This window comes from Perca fluviatilis, chromosome 3 (assembly GCF_010015445.1).
Source record: "Perca fluviatilis chromosome 3, GENO_Pfluv_1.0, whole genome shotgun sequence".
Lineage (NCBI taxonomy): Eukaryota > Metazoa > Chordata > Actinopteri > Perciformes > Percidae > Perca > Perca fluviatilis.
Window position 1 is genome coordinate 5,672,587 of NC_053114.1, and position 23,012 is coordinate 5,695,598.

General features: G+C 41.8%; 1 protein-coding gene across 2 annotated transcripts in view; it reads right to left on the bottom strand.

Annotated features, from left to right (window-relative positions):
• Nucleotides 1-8,035: 8,035 nt before the first annotated feature.
• LOC120556425 (AP-2 complex subunit alpha-2-like) overlaps nucleotides 8,036-23,012 on the bottom strand; it is a 36,812-nt gene continuing 21,835 nt past the window's right edge. The window contains exons 13-24 of one of the 2 annotated variants that reach the window (XM_039796034.1): nucleotides 21,903-22,134; nucleotides 19,370-19,534; nucleotides 18,432-18,521; nucleotides 17,509-17,642; nucleotides 16,871-16,953; nucleotides 16,537-16,626; nucleotides 15,446-15,569; nucleotides 14,588-14,704; nucleotides 11,214-11,283; nucleotides 10,868-10,883; nucleotides 9,416-9,540; nucleotides 8,036-9,107 (exon numbers count right to left, since the gene is read on the bottom strand). In XM_039796034.1, the coding sequence (XP_039651968.1) occupies nucleotides 9,030-9,107; nucleotides 9,416-9,540; nucleotides 10,868-10,883; nucleotides 11,214-11,283; nucleotides 14,588-14,704; nucleotides 15,446-15,569; nucleotides 16,537-16,626; nucleotides 16,871-16,953; nucleotides 17,509-17,642; nucleotides 18,432-18,521; nucleotides 19,370-19,534; nucleotides 21,903-22,134 (1,324 nt within the window). In that variant the 3' untranslated portion in view covers nucleotides 8,036-9,029. Of the gene's footprint in view, nucleotides 9,108-9,415; nucleotides 9,541-9,599; nucleotides 11,284-14,587; nucleotides 14,705-15,445; nucleotides 15,570-16,536; nucleotides 16,627-16,870; nucleotides 16,954-17,508; nucleotides 17,643-18,431; nucleotides 18,522-19,369; nucleotides 19,535-21,902; nucleotides 22,135-23,012 lie in introns of those variants that run through there. The other variant, XM_039796033.1, reaches the window with a different exon arrangement.

A 23,012-nucleotide genomic window follows, 5' to 3' on the forward strand; every position in this document is an offset into this window, starting at 1 on the left:
CGAGGAGTAAACCTCTATATATGGGCGCCCGCTCTACCAACTGAGCTATCCGGGCGCACAAAAGTCGCTAGATTTGATGTTAGTCGCAATTTTGAAAAGAAAATCGCTAAGGGGGTCTGAAAAGTTGCTTCCGCCCGCTGTTGTACAAAGGCTCGTACAACAGTGTGCTGCGTGTGACGTCATTTGCGCATGCCGGATTGTTTGAAAGACACACACACACACAGTAGGGCTGCACAATTAATAACCATTTGATTGAAAATTGAACTAGTGCAATATCCAAATAGGGGGGCGCCAATATTTGTTATAGGCAAAATATGTGTCAAACCATTCTAAAATGTGGTTTTGTGGTGCTCGGAGACATCCCGGCCTACAAATCGTATCCTACAGACTAAAGAAAAAAATCTTTGTTTGGTACAGATCCTCGCAAAAAAAATCACACTTCAATCAATCAATAATTTTTCAATGAAAATAATGATACAAAAACAATCATTCCCTCCAATATCGTGAATTATATCGCAATCGCAATATCAGTCAAAATAATCGCAATTGGATAATTTCCTCATATCATGCAGCCCACACACACACACACACACACACACACACACACACACACACACACACACACACACACACACACACACACAGGTTCCTCGATTTATTATAGTTGGATGTCATTGCTGATGTGTTTAAGCCATAGGCCTTCCTCAGACCATGAATTCTGTTTCTTTTTGAAAATTAGCCACCATTTTATTTCCAATTTGTTCTTGGCCACACATTCTTTATTATTGCCTCAATATGGAGGCATGTTAAAAAGAATCTTTGTGTGTCAAATTTGACAAACAAATGACCCAGAAACTCTATATAGACTCTACAGTGCCTTGCGAAAGTATTCGGCCCCCTTGAACGTTTCGACCTTTTGCCACATTTCAGGCCTCAAACATAAAGATATAAAACTGTAATTTTTTGTGAAGAATCAACAACAAGTGGGTCCCAATTATGAAGTGGAACGAAATTCATTGGCTATTTCAAACTTTTTTAACAAATAAAAAACTGAAAAAGTGGGCGTGCAAAATTATTCAGCCCCTTTACTTTCAGTGCAGCAAACTCTCTCCAGAAGTTCAGTGAGGATCTCTGAATGATCCAATGTTGACCTACAGTGCCTTGCGAAAGTATTCGGCCCCCTTGAACTTTTCGACCTTTTGCCACATTTCAGGCCTCAAACATAAAGATATAAAACTGTAATTTTTTGTGAAGAATCAACAACAAGTGGGTCCCAATTATGAAGTAGAACGAAATTCATTGGCTATTTCAAACTTTTTTAACAAATAAAAAACTGAAAAAGTGGGCGTGCAAAATTATTCAGCCCCTTTACTTTCAGTGCAGCAAACTCTCTCCAGAAGTTCAGTGAGGATCTCTGAATGATCCAATGTTGACCTAAATGACTAATGATGATAAATAGAATCCAACTGTGTGTAATCAAGTCTCCGTATAAATGCACCTGCTCTGTGATAGTCTCAGAGGTCCGTTTAAAGTGCAGAGAGCATCATGAAGAACAAGGAACACACCAGGCAGGTCTGAGATACTGTTGTGGAGAAGTTTAAAGCCGGATTTGGATACAAAAAGATTTCCCAAGCTTTAAACATCCCAAGGAGCACTGTGCAAGCGATAATATTGAAATGGAAGGAGTATCAGACCACTACAAATCTACGAAGACGCCGTCGCCCCTCTAAACTTTCATGTCATACAATGAGAAGACTGATCAGAGATGCAGCCAAGAGGCCCATGATCACTCTGGATGAACTGCAGAGATCTACAGCTGAGCTGGGAGACTCTGTCCATAGGACAACAATCAGTCGTATACTGCACAAATCTGGCCTTTATGGAAGAGTGGCAAGAAGAAAGCCATTTCTTAAAGATATCCATAAAAAGTGTCGTTTAAAGTTTGCCAAAAGCCACCTGGGAGACACACCAAACATGTGGAAGAAGGTGCTGTGGTCAGATGAAACCAAAATCAAACTTTTTGGCAACAATGCAAAACGTTATGTTTGGCGTAAAAGCAACACAGCTCATCACCCTGAACACACCATCCCCACTGTCAAACATGGTGGTAGCAGCATCATGGTTTGGGCCTGCTTTTCTTCAGCAGGGACAGGGAAGATGGTTAAAATTGATGGGAAGATGGATGGAGCCAAATACAGGACCATTCTGGAAGAAAACCTGATGGAGTCTGCAAAAGACCTGAGACTGGGACGGAGATTTGTCTTCCAACAAGACAATGATCCAAAACATAAAGCAAAATCTACAATGGAATGGTTCACAAATAAACATATCCAGGTGTTAGAATGGCCAAGTCAAAGTCCAGACCTGAATCCAATCGAGAATCTGTGGAAAGAACTGAAAACTGCTGTTCACAAATGCTCTCCATCCAACCTCACTGAGCTTGAGCTGTTTTGCAAGGAGGAATGGGCAAAAATGTCAGTCTCTCGATGTGCAAAACTGATAGAGACATACCCCAAGCGACTTACAGCTGTAATCGTAGCAAAAGGTGGCGCTACAAAGTATTAACTTAAAGGGGCTGAATAATTTTGCACGCCCAATATTTAAGTTTTTTATTTGTTTAAAAGGTTTGAAATATCCAATAAATTTTGTTCCACTTCATGATTGTGTCCCACTTGTTGTTGATTCTTCACAAAAAATTACAGTTTTATATCTTTATGTTTGAGGCCTGAAATGTGGCAAAAGGTCGAAAAGTTCAAGGGGGCCGAATACTTTCGCAAGGCACTGTAAATGACTAATGATGATAAATAGAATCCAACTGTGTGTAATCAAGTCTCCGTATAAATGCACCTGCTCTGTGATAGTCTCAGAGGTCCGTGTAAAGCGCAGAGAGCATCATGAAGAACAAGGAACACACCAGGCAGGTCCGAGATACTGTTGTGGAGAAGTTTAAAGCCGGATTTGGATACAAAAAGATTTCCCAAGCTTTAAACATCCCAAGGAGCACTGTGCAAGCGATAATATTGAAATGGAAGGAGTATCAGACCACTACAAATCTACGAAGACCCGGCCGTCCCTCTAAACTTTCAGCTCATACAATGAGAAACTGATCAGAGATGCAGCCAAGAGGCCCATGATCACTCTGGATGAACTGCAGAGATCTACAGCTGAGGTGGGAGACTCTGTCCATAGGACAACAATCAGTCGTATACTGCACAAATCTGGCCTTTATGGAAGAGTGGCAAGAAGAAAGCCATTTCTTAAAGATATCCATAAAAAGTGTCGTTTAAAGTTTGCCAAAAGCCACCTGGGAGACACACCAAACGTGGAAGAAGGTGCTGTGGTCAGATGAAACCAAAATCGAACTTTTTGGCAACAATGCAAAACGTTATGTTTGGCGTAAAAGCAACACCGCTCATCACCCTGAACCCACCATCCCCACTGTCAAACATGGTGGTGGCAGCATCATGGTTTGGGCCTGCTTTTCTTCAGCAGGGACAGGGAAGATGGTTAAAATTGATGGGAAGATGGATGGAGCCAAATACAGGACCATTCTGGAAGAAAACCTGATGGAGTCTGCAAAAGACCTGAGACTGGGACGGAGATTTGTCTTCCAACAAGACAATGATCCAAAACATAAAGCAAAATCTACAATGGAATGGTTCACAAATAAACATATCCAGGTGTTAGAATGGCCAAGTCAAAGTCCAGACCTGAATCCAATCGAGAATCTGTGGAAAGAACTGAAAACTGCTGTTCACAAACGCTCTCCATCCAACCTCACTGAGCTCGAGCTGTTTTGCAAGGAGAAATGGGCAAAAATGTCAGTCTCTCGATGTGCAAAACTGATAGAGACATACCCCAAGCGACTTACAGCTGTAATCGCAGCAAAAGGTGGCGCTACAAAGTATTAACTTAAGGGGGCTGAATAATTTTGCACGCCCAATATTTCAGTTTTTTATTTGTTTAAAAGGTTTGAAATATCCAATAAATTTCGTTCCACTTCATGATTGTGTCCCACTTGTTGTTGATTCTTCACAAAAAAATACAGTTTTATATCTTTATGTTTGAGGCCTGAAATGTGGCAAAAGGTCGAAAAGTTCAAGGGGGCCGAATACTTTCGCAAGGCACTGTATATTGTTCCCATACTGCAACAAGGAACCAGCGCTGATTTGACAACTGATACCATCTCTTTACGAACACAACCAGTTTCAGTAGATAGCAGTGAGGCAGGACATTGGGGGGGGGGAAAGTACCTGATTAATTAATATTTTGTTAGTATTCAATAACTGCTGCTACACTGAGTCTTTGACATCACTAAAGTCAAACTGTGATGACACCTGTGATTTTAAAATGCTGTTTAATAATTTTTAGGTACGTCTGTGGTGCTCAGAATTTATTATCAAGAGTGTATATTCAGTTATGATTGGAGATGCCTGGAATTTGTGAAGTGAAGATGAACACCCCCCCCCACCCCAATATCTTGTTTTATCTATGCAGTGACACAGATGAGAGAGGTCATCTATGCAAAGTGGGACGAAAGCGACATGGCAACCAGTCCACTTTTGTTATCTAATCTCTAGGGCTGCTCCCTCTTAGTCGATTAGTCAACTAATCGGTCGTTTTGGTCTTAGCTTAGATTTCTTTAGTCGATTAGTCATGTTTTATGCTTTTTTTTTCATGCTGAATGACTTATTTCCAAGAAACGTACGAGCACATCTCTGGTAAACGCAAGAATTAAGGGTTGACATTTTACCTAATAGATATCACCGTGAAACCTACTTTAATTACTTTCATTAAGGCAATTATTTGTTGTATTACACGTTTTCTGAAATGTTTAAATATGCAAAGGAGGCATTATCTTATTCAACATATGCATCCTTTTGCATGACTCTTTGCGGAGAAACTCAGATTTACCGATCTGTTTAAATCAACTAATCGATACAATTGAATGAGTGTTAGTCGACTAAGAATTTCTTCAGTTCAACACAGCCCTACTAATCTCTCTCAACAATGTCATTTTGAAATGGAGATAGTGAAGGCAGCAACCTTTTTTCAGTCAGTTTGCACTTTGAGAATTGAATGACATTGCTGCTGGGTAAATAATGAACAGAAATTCTTCCACAATCAAGTTAAAAACTGTAAATATCTCAATGTTTTGATTGAAACGTCGACATAGATCGTAAACTATAAAGTTGTGACCTGAAAAATGTCACCTGTCACCACTTTCCCTGTGGTTTTGGAGCTTCTCTAAAACACAGCTGATGCATAGCAGAAATAAGAACCGGTGCAACTATCTTTGCATCTTCCAAAGTAAAACACACATCTGTCCTTAGCCACAAAACTGTGAGCATTGAAACCAGCCAGCAGTTAAGGCTTAAATTAGAAATCCTGCAGTCAACTGCACACACAATACCCCTTCCCCCCCACCAAAAAAAAGCAAACAAAATAGGTTGTAATTTGTTTACAAAGACCGATTCTTTTATTCATAAAAACAACTTTTGGATGTGGATGTTGAAATGACATTAGGCCTACATTTACATAGCAATAAGATATCCAGCTTTATCTTCTTTTTCAAACGTGTCTGGCACAGAGACCAAACTCTTGTTAGAAGGCACAAAAGACAGCAATGTGACTATTTGTAAAGTTAAAATGGAACAGTAACTGACAGTAAGCACTGAGTGTACGGGATATAGTACCAAGGTCCCAGCCTATGTCTTCAATCATGGTTCAGGCCCAAATATCTACAGCATAGTGTTGCATTATAAAACTGTACTCCACTTTACGTTAGAGTCCAGTGAGCAGTTACTTGGAGCTTTAAGTGGAGATGAACAATAAAAGTTATTACCTAAATAAGGTCCATGACAGAGACGGCGAGACAGGCAACTGGTTAAGATTGGACTTGGTCTGTGGCTTGTATTTTGGTGGCCTCATTTGGACCCTGGTGTTAGGCTGTGGTCCGGCTGAGCACACGTCTGTGTTCTCTGTAACATCAGAGTGCACCAAACCATAACGTGACCCAGGTTATAAACACAATGGCTTTAAACCTGTATTAACTGTTGTTTTGTTTTTGGCCAATTGGGAGCAGCGGTTAACTACCTGTAAACACAACACTGACAGGTCACTAGGGCTGGGCGATATGGAGAAAATCAAATATCACGATATTTTTGACCAAATACCTCGATATCGATACCGCAACGATATTGTAGTGTTGACTATTGGTGCTTTCACAAAATATTAACACTGATATTTTTGATAAATAATCATCAGTAATGTGAATATAATGACTAAGTGGGTAAAGGCAAATAATAGTAACAGTTACAACAGTCTGGTAAGTTCAGAAAATGACATCACTTTACTGTAATGCAGCCTTTAAAACCAGGAAAAGACACCACTTATGCCATATTACGATATCGAAAATCTAAGACGATATCTAGTCTCATATCACGATATCGATATATCGCTATATTGCCCAGCTCTACATGTCACCTTATAAAAAACCCAACAAAGGCAAATGTGTTAACCAACAGTAGCTGAACTACACATCCAGCAACTTATTGGAGTCTTGTTTCCAGCAGCCTACAGCTAACAAAAGTCCAATATTTTTGCCTGGTTTGTACCTCCGAGCATTATGGGACATTAAAAACTTATAGGAATTTGTCGTTTCCATGGTACTGTATCCAAAACAGGCCAGAAAGAGAACCAGTGCTTATCGTCAAGTGGTCATTTACAGCTTTACGTGGTTCTGTTTATTGTTAAAATATATGAAATGTAACCCCTTGGTACTCATAGAAAACACAAATCCTGCCCCCAACACCTTCATCCCATTGCCGTTCTCGACAAAAAGATGCTGAACAGAAGGCACAACGGGACTCCAGGACAGTTGGGTCATCCTGTACACTCCTCGGCCAGACCGAAGTAAACAGTAAATAGGTCATCTCAACTCAAGACTTCCAAAAAGGACAGAGTCCACTGGTCTCAATATGATGTGAAACCTTAAATCCCACACAATGTAAATGGATAAATGCTTATGGGCCCATAGGTCACAGCAAAGCTTCTCAGGTCCAGTTTAAGGTACCATTATTCATGGATCGTCCAAACCCTTTAACACAATCTGAAGATGTATTCTTACGTTTTGCTTACCAATTGTCATCATTTCTAAACCAAAGCTCCTTAAAGAATCGTTTGACATTTTGGTACACACCCTTATTGGCTTTCCTTGCCGAGAGTTAGATAGCAGGATCAACATCGCTCTCACATCTGTTAAATATGAAGCTACAGCCAGGACACTTTGCATAACTAGTTAGCTTAGCATTAAGATAAGCATTTAACTAGCCTAGCTCAGTCCAAAGGTAAAAAAAAAAATAAAAAATCCACGTACCAGCACGTGTTATGCTGTCTTGTTTAATACGTACAAAAACAGCAAGTGGAAAAATTCGTAGTTGCCGTTTGTTGGGGGTTATGACTAGGGCTGCACCATTAATCGCACTTGTATTGAAACCGCAATATGGACTAGTGCCATATCCAAATCGCAGGGTGGCGCAGTATTTGTTAATGGCAAATTATTTATCAAACCATTCATTCAGAATGTTTTTTTTATTGTGGTGCTGCAGAGATCATATCCTACAGATTAAAAAAAAAAAATCTTTGTTTGGTACAGATCCTCGCAAAAAAAACAAACTAATCATTTGAATTTCTTTCAATGTTAATCATTTTCAATGAAAATGAGTGATACAAAAACGATCATTCCCTCCAATATCGTGAATCATATCGCAATATCAGTCAAAAATAACCGCAATTATATATTTTCCTCATATCGTGCAGCCCTAGTTAGGACCATTTCTCATATTTCTATTTGCCGATACAATATATACAATAACCCCCTGTAACGCCGCAGCTTGTCATTTGTAGACTGCTTTAGAGGTGGTGGTAAGAAGATTTCTTTTTTTTTTAAATTTACCTTTATGCAAAGCATGAATATGCCATCAATGATTATGATAAAAGTACATTTCATAAAACAAAACAAATACACCATACGTTATTGAAACAGAGATATTACCAGTTTGGCAGTGTTAAGTGAATAAATGCATTCAGGTGAAAGTAGTGTGACAGTGCTACATTTATATATAGATATTTATATAATATTACTCTTGTCTATTTGAAGGCTCTTTCTGTTGACAGAGTAACAAAAGGTTCACAGGCACAACTGTGTGGAGTTAAGGAAATATTCTGGAAACAAAATCAGACAATAAATGCCATAACTATCAGCAATTGATATCCATTTGCTACCTAGTGTTCTATATTGATTTTTTTTGGTGCCATTTTATTGAAGTGCCTGAATTCTATGTGTAAACTCTATGCACAGTGTAGTTTAAAACCTCCCACCCCGGAACAAAAACGGTTGTTGTTATTTACTAACAATATACCACAATGCAAAGCTTTGCTTTTCCTCCTGAGATGACAGACATTTAAAAATTGGTGAAAGAATGCTGACATTGAAGTAAAAATCCTCTTGTCTAAATCTAGCCAATCTACTTAAGCGATTTCATTTTTCACCAAACAAGTGCAAAATGGGCGAGGAGTTGAGGAAATTGGTTTCAAACACTCAGAACAACTGAATTCACGACCCTATTGAGATTTCCAACCATCTCAATCTCCCTGGTGCTTCCTAAGCAACTCTTCAAAAAGGTCTGAATAATAAAAAGGCAGTATCCAAGCAGCAAAAAAACACGTCATTTCAAAACGGTTCCCAAGTCTGGAGCTGCAGAACACCACGGAGATGCATTCAGAGCCGCGTGCGCCATCCGCAACGTGTTGGCTAAGGTGCTCAGTGGGAGTACACGAGGCAGGTTTCAAAGCAGTGTTATTAGTAAAGCTATGTGCGGGGAACATACATTTCACTTCATTTACATTTGGAGTAAGTAAAATAAAAATAAAAAAAATAAAGAATTTACACTGTACAATACATCAAATCCTATCTAACGTGAGACACGGAGAGTAAAGGTGTAGAAATGCCGGTGCTGTTGCCGAGTCTAAAACTGGTCAGAGAGGAGATCACACAGTCTCTGAGACACGGACTCCCTGCTGGTCCGCAGGGTCAGCCGGTACATCTGGGAGAGAAAACACACACACACACGCAGTTACACAGGCTATATGACGATGGTTCAATACGGTGTTTGGCGTTTTAAGCCCCCAACGTCGTCTTCCAGGCAGCGCTGCCTGGAAGGCACTAGGATTAGCCAATGGTAAGGGTTAGGTGCCTTGAAGTCAACAGTCGCAGCACTGCCTTGAAGTCAACGTTGGGGGCTTAAAACACCATTTAGCGTTCAATACAGGTGTGTGTGTGTGTGTGTGTGTGTGTGTGTGTGTGTGTGTGTGTGTGTGTGTGTGTGTGTGTGTGTGTGTGTGTGATTTTTACCTGTGCTTGTGTGTTGGGCTCCAGTCTGAGGAGGCAGCCCACCTGAGTGTTCTTAGTGTGAATGACTCCAGCTCCAACAAAGTTTGCAGGATTGGGATCCACCCCAATCAGCAGAGCTACAAGATCTACGAAAGAATTTACAGAGAAACAACTTTATATAAAAAAAATTCATAAAAAAAAAATATATATAGAATGAACGCCTTGCTGTTGTATGACTAAGTTAAGATGCAGTTTACGCCCATGTCTGTCCAGACCCCTTTTTTTGGCACGATGCTATAACGTGCGTCACCTCCGTCTGTAACTCCCTGCTGCATCCGTAGAGTCCAGTGTTTCCTCTATGTTGATTTTGCCGTGGTGGCTCGCCACAGCAAAATGTCTGCCGCCACACTATCAGAAATAGGGCAGACGCGCAACAGAGTTTGCGCTATGTCCACCGCGCACCGCCGCTCCTTCAGCTGTTTCTGAAAAGTCATGAAGTCGTAATTACACAACTCTGCAGCGCCGTGTGCTCTACTGAACTCAAGCGAACTGTCATCCGCTCTCTCTCCCCTTTAGGGTGAGCAACTGGAACAGTGTCAGGACGTCATCACTCGCCAAGTCATGGCAACCAAACAGCAGGGCAAGTACACATGTCGCTCAGTCTTAGGCAAAGTGACAAACAGCAACGAAAGCCGCGACATGAAATCCGCACTCGCGTGGGTCCCGTGAAATATGACAGCTACAGTTTATTGGAAAAGATTATTGTGGACACTGAATTTGATGAATTTACTGTTTATCAGACCCCAGATGAGACAAGAATCTAACGTTAGCAAACGCTGCGGTGACGGTGCCTCTGACTCCCCGCTGCACGGAAAACATAGCTAGTAATGTTCACTCAGCGTTTTGTTTTGCTTTTGAAATGTGTGTAAAATGAGCAGTGATGTTAAATCACCGGTTTCAGGTAACGGCACCCTACGGTACCGTCTATTTGCTGGATGGTTTCAAGGTAACAGTCGGTAGCTAAGATTAGCAAATAAGCCCGTTGACAGCGACGTTAGTGTTCATATTTTGGCACAATGTTTCTGACCGTAATAGTGGTCATAGTGACTGAAAGTGTGATGTGAGACGTTAAAGAGAAAGTACACGCTGTTTTCAGGTAACGTTACTTTTTGACGTTCAACAGCCCCCATCAAGCTAGCTAGCTAGCTAGCGTTAGCTGGTAACTTAAGAGAAAGTTTGCAGATTTTCAACCAGCTCTGTGTACTGCCGTACATTCTGACGAACAGCAACAGTACCAGTAAAACTCTGCTGGATGACTTTTTGGTCTGAAAACGGGCGACTTGCCCTCTTTAGTGTTTATCTTAGCACAGCGCCATTAAAACCATACACAATGCTTAGCCGTGTCATCCTCTCCAGCTCCGCCCTTTTGTCCAAATATGGTCACTTCTCGCTCCAAAATACCAAGATGGCGACGGCCAAAATGCAAACTCTAGCCTTCCAAACGGCAGTCCACGAACCAACGGGTGACATCACCGATGCTACGTCCACTATTTTTACCGTGTATGGATGCAGCAGGGAATAACCGACTGAGGCGACGTGCGCCATAGCATCGTGCCAAACAAGGGGCCGGAAATTAGCGTGTCCGCCCGGGTGTCACGTTTCAACTTCCCACGGAGTTCAAAACCTACTGCAAATTGTAGGACGTGAATGTCAAGTGGTTAAACAGCATACAGGTCAAAATAAGTCGTGCATTTTCACACAAACAGTTGGTTAATGTAAAGCTAAGCAGTTTCCCTTAAAGAAGTAGGGTTTTATTTACCTTGGCATTGGTCACATCTGTGTCCATTGGGTGTTGGGCTTTGAAGATTGTTTGAACCTCTTGCTGAGGACTGAAGACACAGGAGGACAGGAACAGGACATGTTAATGTACTGTAGAATGCTATCCGCTACATTAATTGCAATATACATGACACTTGCATATTTACATGACATACTAGGGGTGTTGAAAGTAATCATTGCGTCGATGCATCGCGATCGGGACAAGGACGATTCTGCATCGATGCAGTGACAGACCATCATCGATTATTGCCTACTGATGTTAGTGATTTTCCGCTCGCTTTTTTTGTTTTTGCCTTTTGTTGTCTGCTGTTCAGACTCCGCTACATTCACGAAGTGTCTTTTTTTAAGAGCAGATACAATAAAAAGGGGAGTTCGTATATATATGACTGCTTGAATTTGTCGATGAAAATCACGTGTAGCAATATATAATAATATTAAAAAGGTGCTCTAAGCGATTTTTAGGCTACATTTTTTTGTCACATATAGCAAACATCTCACTATGCGCTAGCTGCCTGTCCCCTGAACACACTGTAAAAAACAAAAACAAACACGCGGTCTCTGTAGACAGCCCAGGCTCCACAAACGGCAACAAAAACACACTGTGCCAACCTGCACCACCAAACAAACAGTGTTCCAGCGTTCCAGATAGCCAATTACCGACAAGAAGGATGTGGGGATGGGGGTTGGGGGGTTAGTGCGCGGAGGGGGGGGGGAGGGGACGGGATGAGGAGGAGGAGGGAGGGGCGAGGTAGCCTCCGTTTTGTTCGATCAGAGATTTAGAGCTTAGATAATGCAGGTATTTTATTAACTTGGAACCAGATCCAAAATAACTACCTATCCGAACCCTACAAGGGGTGCAACTAAAACATTTTTTTAATCACTAATTAATCTGTAGATTGTTTTTGAGTAATCAATCATTTAGTCCATAAAATGTAAAAAAAAAAAAAAAAGTTATAAAAGAAGTTCAGATTTCCCAAATATCTTGTTTAATCCAACCAGCAGTCCAGAATGCAAAGATATTTGTGCACATCGCAACAACACTGTCCTGACACGCAGCAAAGGGTCGCAGGTTGGAACCGAACCCACGACCGCTGCGGCGAGGACCAAGCCTCTGCACATGGGGCCACCCAGGCGCCCCAAAATCTGCCTTTTCTGACAGACAACTGATAGTAACCTTGGGACACTGGTGCACTGATCATGTAAAGCACACGTGTCAAACTCAAGGCCCGCGGGCCGAACCCGGCCCCTCGCAGGATTTTAGGCCCACATACCAACTTACAGTGCCTTGCGAAAGTATTCGGCCCCCTTGAACGTTTCGACCTTTTGCCACATTTCAGGCCTCAAACATAAAGATATAAAACTGTAATTTTTTGTGAAGAATCAACAACAAGTGGGTCCCAATTATGAAGTGGAACGAAATTCATTGGCTATTTCAAACTTTTTAACAAATAAAAAACTGAAAAAGTGGGCGTGCAAAATTATTCAGCCCCTTTACTTTCAGTGCAGCAAACTCTCTCCAGAAGTTCAGTGAGGATCTCTGAATGATCCAATGTTGACCTAAATGACTAATGATGATAAATAGAATCCAGCTGTGTGTAATCAAGTCTCCGTATAAATGCACCTGCTCTGTGATAGTCTCAGAGGTCCGTGTAAAGCGCAGAGAGCATCATGAAGAACAAGGAACACACCAGGCAGGTCCGAGATACTGTTGTGGGGAAGTTTAAAGCCGGATTTGGATACAAAAAGATTTCCCAAGCTTTAAACATCCCAAGGAGCACTGTGCACGCGATAATATTGAAATGGAAGGAGTATCAGACCACTACAAATCTACGAAGACCCGCGTCCCTCTAAACTTTCAGCTCATACAATGAGAAGACTGATCAGAGATGCAGCCAAGAGGCCCATGATCACTCTGGATGAACTGCAGAGATCTACAGCTGAGGTGAGAGACTCTGTCCATAGGACAACAATCAGTGCGTATACTGCACAAATCTGGCCTTTATGGAAGAGTGGCAAGAAGAAAGCCATTTCTTAAAGATATCCATAAAAAGTGTCGCGTTTAAAGTTTGCCAAAAGCCACCTGGGAGACACACCAAACATGTGGAAGAAGGTGCTGTGGTCAGATGAAACCAAAATCGAACTTTTTGGCAACAATGCAAAACGTTATGTTTGGCGTAAAAGCAACACAGCTCATCACCCTGAACACACCATCCCCACTGTCAAACATGGTGGTGGCAGCATCATGGTTTGGGCCTGCTTTTCTTCAGCAGGGACAGGGAAGATGGTTAAAATTGATGGGAAGATGGATGGAGACAAATATAGGACCATTCTGGAAGAAAACCTGATGGAGTCTGCAAAAGACCTGAGACTGGGACGGAGATTTGTCTTCCAACAAGACAATGATCCAAAACATAAAGCAAAATCTACAATGGAATGGTTCACAAATAAACATATCCAGGTGTTAGAATGGCCAAGTCAAAGTCCAGACCTGAATCCAATCGAGAATCTGTGGAAAGAACTGAAAACTGCTGTTCACAAACGCTCTCCATCCAGCCTCACTGAGCTCGAGCTGTTTTGCAAGGAGGAATGGGCAAAAATGTCAGTCTCTCGATGTGCAAAACTGATAGAGACATACCCCAAGCGACTTACAGCTGTAATCGCAGCAAAAGGTGGCGCTACAAAGTATTAACTTAAGGGGGCTGAATAATTTTGCACGCCCAATATTTCAGTTTTTTATTTGTTTAAAAGGTTTGAAATATCCAATAAATTTCGTTCCACTTCATGATTGTGTCCCACTTGTTGTTGATTCTTCACAAAAAAATTACAGTTTTATATCTTTATGTTTGAGGCCTGAAATGTGGCAAAAGGTCGAAAAGTTCAAGCGGGCCGAATACTTTCGCAAGGCACTGTAGGTTCACAATAGATTTAAGCTAATTGTGCGCCAAACCCGAAAAGACAGGAAACTGTTTTTCAAACTGTAATTACGCAACACTCAAAGCAGAATTTAGCAGATTTGCTGACTTTGACACTCCGAATTTCCCCCAGAAGCAGAGAGTTTTTATATTTAGGCTATGAAACAGGTTGCTGTGAGTCAGCTGCGTGGTAGCCTGCTTTTAAAAACATAATCTTTGTTTTGCTTGATTTGCTAGGAAACTTTTTTCTTCCTTCTGTATGGCTTTAATGTCAAAAATGTGACAAACGTGTCAGAAAAAGCGACATTCGGTAATACAGTTAAAGATATTTGACTTTTCTCAATAAAAGCATGTCAATAAACTCTACATGTCTGGCCCTTGATGGGATTTTCATTTTCCAGGGTGGCCCTTAGTGAAAGTGAGTTTGAAAAGTGAGCCTTACACTCCGAGCTGTTTCCAGCGTTGGAAGAAGTCTTGGGATGTCATCTCTGTAGGCTGAAAAAACTTGTTCAGCATCACAGGGAGTTTCACTGCAATCTTCTGTAGAGTTCCACCATATCTGTTCATATCACACACACACACACACACACACACACACACACACACACACACACACACACACACACACACACACACACAGTCAGAAATGAGCACATATAAATAAATAAATAAATGCATTAAAAACTTAGTAGAGTGCAGATCTCCACCAGGTGTGCCTCCCTCTCCCCTCCCAAACAAACATGAGTTGAATCTCACTCAATTGTCCCCCTTCTGGCTTACTTACAGTCAAGATGGCAGTAATGATAACAAAAAAACAGAGCAATATTCATCTTGTATCGTGCCCAACTCTAATGGATCATAACATATCAGGTATGGAATTCTGCAGGTTTAAAATATGACCAAACTTTTCTTTGGAGGTCAGCTTTTGAGCCACGACAAAGGCCAAAATGGGGCCTGCAACAGACGAGCTAAGGCTTGCTTTTTAGCCTAGCAGGTTGCCGAAAATGCTTTTTGCTATGCGATTCCCCGTCGATCACTTGCGACCCCTACTGGCCGTTTAAGAGTGAGGAGTCAGCAGTCAATGACCAGTATAAAACAGAGCAGTCAATAAAATAGGTTTTGTAACAATTGTCAATCACCGCTAACAGGGGACATCCTTGAGCATACAGTCATAAATGTGCACAAAAAAAATTATTAGGCTGATGGGCCCAGTGGTATGCGAAATTAGCTGTGGACAGTGCACGATCCCCTTCAGGCTTATGTCGGGTGGAGGTAATACAGCATGCATTCAGACACCAACCTGAACTGGATGTCGAGGACCGGTGCATCTGTGAAATCTGACAAACACTCAATGTTGACGACCTGCTGGAGCTGAGCTCCACCATCTACTGTGGGGTCTACTGCCTTAGCGTGGACATTCAGCTGTGGAGACAATGGTCAAGGATTCTACAGATACCTAAGTGACACTGGCAGCATACAGCTCAGCTTATCTAAAGCGGCTTTGGAAAGTACTCGCACCCATTCCCTCTGTCAGTTTGGTTGTGTTGTAGGCCTAGTTGAATTATGTTTTTCTTGACGGTGTGAGTGGTACGCAGAGAGACAGCAGTCCTGCAGAACTCAGCTGGGAAGTAGCAATACTTGTTGATTTAGCTGTGTGCGTTAAGTAAACTGCAGTGCTTCCTGTGGGCTGGAACGGGACAATCTAGTCTGTAAAATGCTTTGTGCAGTAAAGCCCATCAGACGAAGCATTTTTATCGAAAACGTTGCGCTTTCGCACAAGCCCTAAGTGGAAGTTTATTTATTTATTTATTTTTTTTAATCAATCTTAACCTTTTCTTTTATCAGTTGGTACGGTTCAGTCTCTTTAAAAAACAGGAACAGGCTAGATGTGGCATGCTGCAAAATTGCAGGCCTACGGCTGCAAAAATGCAGGTCTTTAAATTCATTTTGTTTTTTGGTACGAATGCCCACTAACCCTGAATGATCTGACCACACTGTAATCAGGCTAGGGTGCTTAAGAAGGCCCAATCAGTCGTGTCTGATACGAGCCATCCTCGTTTTAATGAAATGAAGTTGCCTCCCTCCGGTCGTAGATACCATCGGCCTACTTGCAGGACCAATAGACTCAAACATTCATTTATCCCAACTGCCATTGGCTTTTTAAACCAAGTAAGGTAGTTCACGTTGTATTTATCCATTTATTGACTTGTTGTGTATATTATGCTGCATTTGTTGTTATTTTTATTTTTTACTGTCTCCCTCTGTTTTTGTGATTCTTGCATTGCTTGTCTGGTGTTTGGCACTGTTGGCTGTAAATCAAATTGCCCCTTGGGGATAATAAAGTTCCCTTGATCTTGAAAACAAGAAGCTACCAAGCAGTGGAAAGGATATGAGTCTTGAGCGTGTCGCTGCTGGTCACTGATGAGGAGAAGCTGAGGAACTGGGTAGAGGTCTTGTTGCCGTAGAACACATAAATACGACCTGTGGGACGTTAGCAGGGCCACCTTCTTTGAGTTCATTCATTCTGAAGTCATCACATCAGACTAGCAGACATTTAAAATGACACACAATTACTAATAACATTCTGCATCTAACTTTTCGTTCTCTCAACACTAGGTGTCAGAAGTGTCCTTTAAAATATATTTTAACAAAAGGACAGGCCTGATGAGATGTCCTAGAAGTAAAAGATGCAGAACAGAAGCACGTTGGCGACAAAGCTGCTCACCCAGGTTCTGCCTGTACTCCGCCTTCAGTCCAATCTGCAACAGCTGGTCCTCATAGATAACACCGTTGTTCTTACAAACAAACCTGCAATTTACAAGCACACAGTTACTCATTTACAACCAAGACCTTTGACGAGTTCATTTTTGTTTTAAGTATAAATATATTTAAAGGTTTGCACTTTGTCAACCCAGACAGTTTGCGACAAACTAACACTAGCAAAATATTTCAGCAAACTTGATGTTGAAGCTGAGGTTAAAAAAAAAAGAAAGGTGTGAAAAAGGGCAAAAGAAAAAAAGGGGGAGTTCACTCTCAGAAGTTGCAGCCAGGCTGTTCAGACCAGATATGTACATTTAAGCCAATGTTACAAACTTGGGGAGTGGAGTGATTACCAGGCAGGGAGGGACTAATAAAAGACACCATCCAGTTCCATTATGGGAAATGCAAGATCCAGTGTTTTTGGAGTTTAGTCCATACTTGAGAATAAAAGTCAGGATACATCGGTCTCTTGTGTCACCCAACTTTCTGAAAGTGCAACACTAAATCGGCCCCTTGATATTTAATGGAATGTGGGTTACTCAACGTTATTTGTAACCATGCTTTCTGCTAGTTTCGTCAACCAAGCTCACAGTATGGTCCCACCTGGAAAAGTTGTCCTCAGACACATTTATGGGTGCAGGGGTGGAGATGTCAGACAAGACATCAACCAGCAGGCTGGCTCCTGCTGAAGGGGTGGAGTTCAGATTCAGCAGGTCTGTGAAGGGGTGGCTGGAACCCTGGGAAAATAGACATCAGCAAACATCCGCTTTAACATACCGTATCCACAACCAAACATACAGCAGTGTGCAGTTTTTTTTGTATACAAATATTAATTAAATATGGAGGCCCCGGTGCCAGGCTAAATGCAATCCCCAAATAATCCATTTAATTCTCTGCTTTCTAAAGCTTGAACACTGAAGTCGAACTGAAGCTTAAATCCACTTTTTGTGTAAGGAAATATACACTATAATCACACAACAGCTATTGTATGTTTGGGCGTTTGTCATGTTGTTGGTTGACTGTCAACTGAGAGATGGTTGTGGCTAGAAGGGATACAGCTATGGCTGGAAGTTACGCTAAATCATATCTAATATAACAATATAGTTTTAATACTTTCCCCAAGAAAACGCATGTTTGTCCATTCGTAAGGAGTGTTAAAAAAAAAAAAAAAGTTACCCAACAGCCCCCCCAGTTGGTCCGAACCTATACAGCACTGTACTTGAAACTCGCCTGTGCAGGCTACCGTTAAAACTATTTTAATTACTAATTATTCATTTATATTTGCTATTAATATGTTGGATTCAAATGTATGTATATTTTTAGACCTTCTTCTTTTTGCCCTCTAGCACTAACTCTGAGGACCCCCCTGTTGAAGATCTCTAATTTAGAGTGTTCAATTCCAGCCCACAAAAGTCTTGACCACAGACTCCGAAAACAAAACCCAACCCTCTTCAGTGCTGGTTTATGTAAGAATAAATAGTTATGCAATTCACTATACTATGTGCTGTTTCTAGCTATCAATATACCATGGTCCCAGCAGAGAGCAAGGTGGGACTAGAGGAGGCAGGGCGAGGTCTGTTGGTAGGAAGAAGGTCTGCCATCAGTGAAGGAGGAGACTGATGGAGAAAGAAAAGAAAAGGAACAGAAAGAGGAGACGAATGATACAGGGAAGGAGAGAAGACAAGTAAAGGTAAAGATCAAGTAAATGCTGAAAATAGGAGAAGAACATCAAGGTAAAGCAGTAATGAAAATACCGCAAAATACAACAATATGCAGAATACGACGATGTTATGATGTTTGTGTGGTGGAGGCTTGTTTTAGGGATCAGGGAGAAAAGCTACAGCCGAACACGTTACAGAAAACCTTTTCACCGTGCTGTTTTTTAAAACGAGACATTAGAAACGAGAGACTAGAGCTGAAGATCTTTGTCTTAATTTCTATCATTTTACACGGGCTCGGGCTTGCGCTCCGGGTTGCACGGTAAATGAGCGGTCAGGTGATGCGTTTGATTAGTGCGAAAATGGATGCTGAGGAGGGGAAATGGAGGCTGGCCTCTGGAGGACTTATTTTATTTCTTTGTTCCAACTTCCAAGTGGCCTATAGCCTACGTTAGTCATGAATAAATGATTTTTAAAAAAAATATATAAATGACTTATTCTTGACAAAAGGCAAAAGAGCTGTGTGTGCGCGCAAATTTGAATACTGTTGGGCTGTAAACGGGTTGTGGCTTTTAAAAAGCTGTCAATCAAAATGTACTTGTCGGACTCGGGCCTTGTCGTCCTAACTTTTAAGGCCCGATTACAGCTCTACCGGAGACATTTATTTACTTGTTAGGAACAAAGGTTTTTCCCGGGTGGCATTTGTAAGAAAAAAAAAATATATATATTGGTAAAAAATAAATAAAAACTGAAGCTGTACAGGTCAGATCTCCCTGCTACCTATCACAGCACCACTGTGGAGTTACCTTGTTTGTGCTTTCTGTGTTCTCGCCGTGCTCGGTGCTGCCGTTGACATTCCAGCGGGCATCGTCGATGTCGGGCAGGTTGCCTGGGCCCTTCTTCTTCTTCAGCTTGGCCAGGATTGACGACTCTCTCTCTGGGAATGGAGGCATCTCTTCTAAGACGGTGGCCTGTGGAGGGACAGAGAGAGTGAGAGAATACTGTCAAGCTTTGGGCCAGGGCAATACTAGTCTCACTTTGCCAGACCTTCCTCGACAGCGCTGCGGAGGAGGGCCTGGCTAGTCCACACAGCATTCCGGGATGGGAGAAAAACGTGCTCTGGTTTATTGCCATTGTGCTAAGCAACGGACGCAGTCCCGGTGTCGCTACAAATTAGCCTCGGGAAGGAACTTGTTTTGGTGGAACATGTGTACGCTGCTTCAGTCAGTAACCATAGCCCTCATAAATCCACCGGAGTTTAAAAATCCAACACGTGGCTGGTTAGCTCAGTTGGTAGAACGGGCGCACATATCCCCCCCCCCAAACAAAATGCCAACACAAAAGAAAGTGGAAGGTAACTGACATCCAGACAAAAAGAAGGCCATCCGGTGGAATTTCCGGCGGCACCTGAACGCCGTGGATATAGACTAGGGCAATACAGACAGCTACTGCTACTACTACTGTACAATTAGCAATGGTGATTATCAGTTATTTCACAGATCTGAAGTAATCGCATAAATTGTTAGCCATATGACACTACACAATATGATACAAAGAGTGTTTTTCTCAACTCACAAGTCTAACCTACGCGTCACTAACCTATACGTTTTTATAACAAAAAGGCTAGAAGTAGTTAATCATGCAGAACTTCCCAAAGTAGTGATGGGCAAGGTGTTAATGTTTTTCTTACTACACTGTTAATGCCGGTTTATGCTCAAAACTACGTGTCACGTGATTCAATCCAACTTTATTTATAAAGCACATTTTAAAAACAACAGAGTTGGGCCAAAGTGCTAAAAGGTCACGTCTGAGGGCTATGGCTGTTTGAAATGGCTACACTCAAGGAAGGGAGAACAAGCATACCGGAGGAGGGGGAAATGCAAGAATAGTTCAAACGGGGATAATGGCTCCCCAATTTCTGACAGTCTGTCCTTGAGGGAACTTGCAACATTCATTTCACACACAGAGAGTGACAGACGTAGCTGTGTGAACACTGAAGAGAACTTAAGAGAGAAGTTCAAACCCCGGCTCCTTTCTCACCTCTGCAAAATTGGCCAATCGCTAGGTCGACCTGCTTGATGATTTAATGGGTTCTCAAAATTGAAAAAATTGTCAGACCCAGCTAATCAGAGCAACATTCTGCTGTGATTAATTACAGAGAAGCAAATGCATAGTGTGATTGCTCATTCAATCATTGCCATCTGCTGAGCTTAATTAATCTGGACGTGATGTATCTTGTCTGACTTATTACAAATTTGGCCTTTGCTGTGTGATATAGTGCATCTGCTTTTGTTTCTCCCTAAAAGTTTAAAAGGTCCTATGACATGCTGCTTTTTTGGATGCTTTTATATAGGCCTCAGTGGTCCCCTAATTCTGTATCTGAAGTCTCTTTTATATAGACCTTAGTGGTCCCCTAATACTGTATCTGAAGTCTCTTTTATATAGACCTTAGTGGTCCCCTAATACTGTATCTGAAGTCTCTTTTATATAGACCTTAGTGGTCCCCTAATACTGTATCTGAAGTCTCTTTCCCGAAATTCAGCCTTGGTGCAGAATTACAGCCACTACGAACAAGTACCACAATGAGCTTTCCTTAGGATGTGCCATTTCTGTGTCTGTAGCTTTAAATGCTATTGAGGATTACACCTATCGCTATTTCTAGCCACTGGGGGACCACAGGCAGGCTGGGGGAACTCATATTAATGTTAAAATTTTCATGCCATGGGATCTTTAAGTTTTATAAAAATGTAGTCATTTTATAATTCTGATGTTAGGGGGAGTCTTTTTCTTTTCAAGCAGGACTTCCACCATACGGTATATGCTGAGGGATACAGTGACAATAAAACATGTGGATCCACTTGTGGATGTGAACTTATTACAAATACGGTACCAAGTGATGTGGACAAAAGTTCAGAAAAGATATGTGAGGTTACTTTTAATCCCATCACTGTTATGTTGTTGCTCACCATATTTATTGGGGAAAAAGTAGAAACATCCTTGTATTAATTTTAGACATTATGTAGGAGGTTAAATTAAAGGGTCTGTGTGAGTTGGGTATATGTTGGGAAGCAGAAGAGAGGCTTAAAAAAAATATGTTTATCTCCAAAAAGGAAGCCTAACAGAAAAAAAGTAATTGACTTAATCACCACATGGAATGATGGCTTAAATAGCTGGCCCAGAAAGAAAGACACAGAACAACCAAGTGGTTGAAGTAGCAGAACCAAAAACACATAAAATGGCCACCCATTTTTCTATCCACCCTACTTTTTCCCATTGTGATCTGTGAATGTTTGAGTGTGTACGAGACTGAGAGATTGTTAGGTGTAATCAGAATCTAACCAGTATGTCAGTGCTGGCGATGCAGCTGAGCCTCAGGTACTCGATAGCTCTCTGCTGAAGTTCCACGTCAGCGTTGCGCAGCTGGCTGTCTGAGCGCAGGACGTCTTGAATCGTGGCTTTCACTTCTGGAAACAAGTTGATGAACTTGATGTACGCCGACAGCAACAGTGCCCGAGTTGGCACAGAGCACAGGTGGAACTTGGAGTGGAGAAGGTTGAACTGGACCAGAGGGCTGAAGGAGAAGACAACACAAAGACAGTAACATTTAGGTCAGCTCTAGACTTCACAAAATTAAGTCAATATTTCCCCTTTTCATATTAGGCTTCTTCTGCTCTTTTTCTATGGTAAACATAGCCCCATGTTTAGTTTTAAGACAACAAATTGGTGTCAGCAGCATTTGGTGTGGTTGTATCTAGCCATGAAGATAGTGCTGGCTTCATTTAAACTTTTCTTTTCACATCAGCGCGATAAGGCATTTGTTGTAAAATGGTGCTGCGGCTCCTTTTTAAGAGAGAGCGTGTGTGTTGTGTGTGTGTGTGTGTGTGTGTGTGTGTGTGTGTGTGTGTGTGTGTGTGTGTGTGTGTGTGTGTGTGTGTGGGTGGGTGGGTAGGTGGTAAAGTGGGCAGAAGAGAGATAGCCTAGAGAAAGAGGAAGCCTGCGTGTTGTAGATCATGCAACCGGAGCAGAGTTAGTGGTTATTAATGTTATAACATCAGCCCTGGAGGTAACCAGTCTCTCCTGGTTTTCTGATCACGGTCGGAAACGAAGCGATCAGGAAAGGTTAACCCATTGAACATGTTAACAGCCGATTAACGTGCGCTTGTTGCCCCGTGTGCGCGGATGCGCTCATCTGTTGACCTTTCCGAATGCCTTCCTACAGTTGCTTAATAAAAGCTTTCCACAAACGTAGCCTACATGTGTCATTAGTATGAGGAAAAACAAATGAGATTTTAACTGTGTCGGGCTCGGACTCAAATTTCTTAATGCATGTCGGCTCGGGCCGGGTTTGGACACGGCTCTGTCGGACACGGGCCGGCCTTGGACAGAAAAATTCGGCCCGATCCGGACTCTATCTGACAGTAACAAGGACACTTTTCTGGGACATCGCTG